The sequence below is a fragment of the Notothenia coriiceps genome, unplaced genomic scaffold (genome assembly GCF_000735185.1).
Source record: "Notothenia coriiceps isolate Sejong01 unplaced genomic scaffold, NC01 NC01_scaffold00037244, whole genome shotgun sequence".
Classification (NCBI taxonomy): Eukaryota; Metazoa; Chordata; class Actinopteri; order Perciformes; family Nototheniidae; genus Notothenia; species Notothenia coriiceps.
Genome location: NW_011369945.1, coordinates 6,928 through 12,988, shown reverse-complemented (window position 1 = coordinate 12,988; position 6,061 = coordinate 6,928). Strand labels below are relative to the sequence as shown.

At 41.7% G+C, this 6,061-nt stretch overlaps 1 protein-coding gene across 1 annotated transcript in view; it reads right to left on the bottom strand.

Annotated features, from left to right (window-relative positions):
* snapc3 (small nuclear RNA activating complex, polypeptide 3) overlaps positions 1–5,386 on the bottom strand; it is a 9,568-nt gene extending 4,182 nt beyond the window's left edge. Inside the window, exons 1-7 of the mRNA XM_010793135.1 lie at positions 5,144–5,386; positions 4,277–4,360; positions 4,101–4,179; positions 3,915–4,019; positions 3,671–3,820; positions 3,414–3,496; positions 1,843–2,001 (exon numbers count right to left, since the gene is read on the bottom strand). Of these exons, the coding sequence (XP_010791437.1) occupies positions 1,843–2,001; positions 3,414–3,496; positions 3,671–3,820; positions 3,915–4,019; positions 4,101–4,179; positions 4,277–4,360; positions 5,144–5,367 (884 nt within the window). The 5' untranslated portion in view covers positions 5,368–5,386. The remainder of the gene's footprint in view (positions 1–1,842; positions 2,002–3,413; positions 3,497–3,670; positions 3,821–3,914; positions 4,020–4,100; positions 4,180–4,276; positions 4,361–5,143) is intronic.
* Between the last annotated feature and the right edge of the window lie 675 nt (positions 5,387–6,061).

Here is a 6,061-nt window from a genome sequence, read left to right as displayed (position 1 = left end):
GCGGTTTTTCTTGGAGCGCCGCTCTAGCTTAAAGCAGCTAGCACCAGATTCTAATAACAACAGCGCCCTGCCTACCGGTGCACCCTCTCCCGTCTCTCCCTCGCCATTTTTGCTGTGAGCTGGGACGCCAGCATACCAACATCCCCCATTTCATACTTTACAGCCGGGCCCCGTAACAGGCGCCAATGCAAACGTGCTAACCGCGGATGAAAAGGGTGCTTCATTTACTTAATTATGAATATTGCTACATCAAGGCCGGAAAATTAGGCAGCGGGAAGCGAGCACCAACGCCGCAAAAAAAGTTTTCCCCTTACCAGAGATGCCAGGCGCAGCGCCCCTTCCCCAGATATGCCCGCCCTAGGCCGCAACATCTCTTATAACGCCAGTGACTACAGGTCCCCGGCCTGTTCATAATATCATAGGTCGTATTTCTCTCTCTCTCTCTCTCTTCTCTCGGTCTCCTCTCTCTCTCGTCTCTCTCTCCTCTCTCTCGTCTGCTTTCTCTCTCGTCTCTCTCTCTCTCTCCCTCTCTCTCTCTCTCTTCTCTCTCTCTCTCTCTCTTCGGTCTATGCGTCGGGTACGCAAATGCGCCTTTTTTCAAATGACCCAGGCCTCTTTTTTGGCGCGAGGTGCGCATGCGCCATCGCGCCACCAGTTATGTGCAGCCCTTGTTCATGATAGGTCCCCTTTATACCTCACTGACGCTGAGGTTATTTGCAGCCTCTCAGGAGAGAGCTCTCTATCCACCCTGGTTGCTAGAAAAGCTCTTTAAATTCGTTGCCATAGCCAGCTAACCCAAGATGCATAATAACAACAGATCGGCCACTGATGCCTTACAACTAAAGACACAGCCCACGCAGAACACTGTGCTACGCCTCCTTATGGTACTGCCAATATTTGAAGGCCGTGGACGGCGCTTCCGGTCTCTCCGTCAGCACTCATTTCCGATGAGACATACATGCGACATATAGCCACGTGAAGACACGTTAGCCTCGTGCTTGTGCCTTCAAGGAACTGTCCTTGGCCCAGGGAAAAACAGGCTACTTGCTTGTTGCTAATTATTTTGCGGATCTAGATTTCTTCTTCTTTTTTAAAGTGAGAAGTTGTCCGTCAGTCGCGACTGCTACGGACAGACGGACTCCCTCCCCCCCCCAACGAAAACTCTTCGGTTCTCCACGAATTACACAAGTCACCCAAATCAGCGTTAAAAAAGCGGGAGGCGCCGAAAAATCCCCTATTGATGTATTGATTATAGCTCCGGGTCCGTATAGGTCGGCGTCTGGATCCGGACCGCGGTCCGCCTGTTGCCGACCCCTGCTGTAGTGTGTTGTATAGGTTTTTTTGGTTTTTAGGTTGTTTTTGTTTGGTCTGCAAAGGCTAAAATCCCAAAGTTCCCTCCAGAGGGAGTTTCTCTCCCACACACTCCCCCCCTGCCTGAATGCATCCTAGTGACATCACTGTGTAACACTCGCACTTCTATTGGTTAGCGAAGAAAGTGAGGGTGAAAAGAGGTGCTGCAGGACAGACCATTTTAGAAAAATAGAGATCTTTTTGAACATTAAATCATGTAGAAATGTCACAGTAGAGGCACAAAATACAAATATGCAACCTGAAAATGAGCATAATAGGGCCCCTTTAAGTTTGATCTACATTTGAACATTAATCTCTGAACCAAATGATGTGCCATTCATTGTGTGTATACTATAGAGATATTTTACTGGATAGTTGAGAATTTTGACATACCAAAAAAAGTAAGCACCATACTTATACATACTTATTACACCTTTTAGTAACAGCTGTTTAACAGAAGTAAGAAATAAAAACAACACAACACCGACTGACCTGACGTCTGTGATGATGACGAGGTGTTCGCAGTCTCCCTGATGGCAGTAGAGGTACGGGAAGCCCACTTTTATCTTCAGGTCCACAAATCGTGTGTCCTCCATCTTGGCCTGGGTGTACGTTGGGAAGTTGCGGTCCTTTGCCCATTCAATGGTAGTTCTGTATCAACGACAAACAAAGGGGTTCTTCATAAGATCCTCAAAGAAGTTGTGAGGTGACAAAGTATTTCCAGTTCAGTTTCCATATCTTTGTATTCTAATTCTGAGAATACTTTTAAGATAGAAGTGCAATTTTCTGCCCCTTATTTTCTCTGGTATCCTTATCAGCACCATCACTTAATTTTGGTAAAAAATGTGATTCAAATAGGCAAATTCATCTTGACCTGAACAAGAATGCCCTTGTTGTTGTTATTTTATAAGCTGCAGAGTTAACAAAAGGGCCACAGAATGTTGAATGAGAATGTTTGTAATGAGAACAAGAGGGCTTTATAGAACCTTACAGACAACATTTAAAATTAGACTTGAATGTGTTAACAATTCTCAGAAGTCACAGTGTAAAAATTGAGTGTGTGTGTGTGTGTGTCTGAGACAGATACAGGAGTGTAAAAAGGTGATGAAATAAAGAGATGTTTTTGTCTTGCCATAACTGCAACGATATTGCATGTTTATATAGTCACAGTTATTGTTTAATGAAGTTGGAGCCGTAATCATTTTAGCTTCGTCATGGGAAAGAAGCATGTTGTGGCTCACATATTGTCATAAGTTACCCAGGATGAGAGAAGAGAAGTTCATTTCACTCTCAGTGTGTTTCAGATTCTGGCAGGGTTTTTTGTGGACATCTCGAGAAAACGACCTGCCCTGGACTACAGCTTGAATTACAACAAGCCTAAAAAGGTTAATATGCCCGTCCGATGACGACCACAATTAACTGCCTATCCCAGTGTGAATGTTAACTTTGGAGAGAGCCTGGCAGGATGTTTCCCCCGCTTCCTGCCCTCATACTGTGTTAAACTAATCATCTCCTGGCGGTAGCTCACATCATTCCATAGACAGCAGTGTTTCCCCTACCATTGTCTTGGAGGGACACTGCGCCCCGCCAACGGAGCCCCACGCCCCCCCTGAAATTCAAGGTGTTGTAAAAAAATATATATATATAATTTTCTTTTTTTAAAATTAATTTTCTTTCTTTTTTTATATAAATATAGCACTAAATTGCAACTAATCTATATCTACTGTCATTTTTCAAATTGAACATGTGCTCTTTTATTAAATAAACTAAACGCTTTCATTTTAAGTTGTGAGTTTAGTGTTTTTGACCCTAAGAAACACTGATGCATTAATCAATAACAATAATCCACAGCTCCTCTCTCTGCTCCCCCCCAAAGCAGTAAACCTAGGGGAAACACTGGACAGTAAAGTGGCTTTAATCATCTTATCTCAGAAATAAAGTACATTTGTCAAATACTCAAAATGTGAAACTGATCAGGCAAAGAGGGTATCCATCACCAGCTGATTACAAAAAGAGGGGTTGAGATTAACCAATCATTCAACTTATCAGGGGGAAATACTTACATACTGGTGTCCTGACACTCGGGATATCTCATGTCGTTATAGAAAACTCCTTCGAAATAAAAGAAAGCTGACTTGAAATGATCCTGAAACAGAAGACATGAAAATATCACCTCCAGGTTTAAGGAGTTGGTCTCAAATGTTTTACAGAATAAACACCACACAATAGATACTTTTAATATTAAATCATTACATTGATACAGTATGTTTATGTTCAAATCTTGCTTGTAATTTCAGATTGACTAAGTATGTGTGCTCACCTTGCTGATGAAGTCTGGAGCCATGTCCGGCATGTTACTGAACTCTCCGCACACTTGCAAGTCGTTGACGCAGCAGATGGCATCCCTGAGCTCTGCCAGCGTGTGGGAGCCCATCATCAGCACGGTGATGTGGGGTCTGACATAGCAAAACTGACGGGGGGGATACAGTGAATATGTCAGTATAGTGGAAACTTATAATTAGGCCTAGAAAGACGGTTGTATTTGGAAGATTTTGGGCCCTCACTTTCTCAAAAGTAGCCGGGTAGTAGATGTTGATGTTGAGAAGGATTTCTCCTTCGGGGACCATGTCATCCAGTGTCTCTGGTTTCTTACCGAAAGTTAAACGCTCCTAGATAGTACAAAGATAATATATTAACATTTGTCTGCTCTGTCATACAGAACGATATTGAATGTACTCCAATGGACCCACCAGTTCATCAGCGTAGAGGTCGTGTCTATTCTTGCTGATTTTCAGAGTAGCTCTGTAATCTTGTTTCTTCTTTCTTTGTCTGTTGAAAACAAAATGACAGAGAATTGAATTGGTTCACATACGGTTGGTTTGTCCAAGACTAAATGTAAATTGTAACAACTGAGGAGGAATCCTACATTAGTGTCTTCAGCGTCGGGTCTGGAGGAACGACGTCTGGGTCAGGAGGCTGATCCTCCGGATGGCAACGAAGTGAATCAAGACTTGGAAGAAAAACATGAGTCTGTTACGCTTTGGTACAATTGAATGTAGCAAAGTATCAATGTGCAAAGTAGTTTCAGTGTGCTCACTACTTTAAAGTCATAAATCATAGCAAAACATTATACACACATCAACGGGTGTTGGCAACAATGTATTTAGTAGTCCACCTTCATGTTATCAACAGCTTTATTTTTATTATGCTCATTATTTCACTCAACAGACAGTCACTAAGTAAGTTTTCTGAAGCATTGTATTCAAGTATGCTTTTCATGGTAGGCTACTTGTGTATGTCCAAGTTACATTACTTTATACTTTTATTCAACTACCATTAAGAGGGAAAAACTGTATGTTCTGCATTGACTATAGACTGTATAAGCCCCACCATTACCAGCTGAAACATTACAGTCATTCACTTTCTTTTTAATTCAATCATACATTTGTCTGCATGTCTACTTCTACTTTTGAAACTTAAAAGTATATTTAAATGCTATGTGTGTGTCCTTATTCTTGTGATTTTACTTGTAACAGAGTATTTAAACGCTGTGGTTATAATGGTATATCTACTGTAACAGAAAGTGTGCATCACTTTCTTACTTCTGCCCTCACTGAACCATTGAAGTTGTTTCTGGTATTGCAATCGATTCTTTCAGTGCAATTTCGTAATGTTTTGAGCACATTAAGAAGACAGGATGGACATGATAAGAAGAGACGCTGAGTGCTAAACATTTAATAAAACACCATCGTATTTTCAGTTTGCACCCGTTAGCACGTTCTATGGTGTCTACCTGCAGGCCGTCTTGAGCTCAGCCATGGTGTCCGCGCTGATGCCCATCTCCTCCTCGAAGTGAGCATCAGAGGAGTCCTGGCCCTCCGGCTGGAAGGAGAAGTCCCCGGGTTGCAGTCTGTTCAGCCACTCGGTCCTGAACGAGTCGATATGAAATATGTTGGTGTTCACATCAGTGTATTCATAATCTGGGATGTTTGTGTTCGCGTTTTTCAAAGCCGCCATGTTTTCCTGAATGACTACATCCGAGCGTTGAGGATCATGGGTAATGTAGTTTTTTCTCAATGATGGACTGCATGTGGATGGTTGAAAAATACCAGGTTATGCATATATATTCAGATTTTTTTTCAGATATTTCATACACATCTTAATACATTTATTTTAGCTTTATTTATGTATGTTCAAAAATACATGCGTCTGTAATCAATGTTTTTGCGAGGGGACCCCTATTCTCAAATCTGCTGTAAAACTGATTAAAATGACTAAATGATTTCATATTTGTTCAGTTTCTTGTGCAGATTTTAAATGCTCATTATCTTTTCTATGAAAAGTGTTAAAAGTAAACACGTCGTAAAGAAGCTTAATAGTAGCGTGTGGTGCAGCAGTAGAAAGTCTTAAAACCATCAGTAATTTAATAGTTGGGCAGGCACATCACATGCATGCAAATAACTAGAAATTATAACCAAAGCTACGGCTATGATCCCTTGTCTGAGCGAGTGAAGTTAAACCAATATGACATGGAGCAGCTCAAGGAATTTTTCCCTAGAGGAGTTGAGTCATTTGTCATGGTGACACACACACCTCTGCCTCTCCTCCCTTGATTCTCATAGTGGCAAAGCAACTGGTTGAACTTTATTTTCTATTACCATACTATTTCCATTGAATGCAACTTAATGTACTTAACGGCACTTAAGAGAAA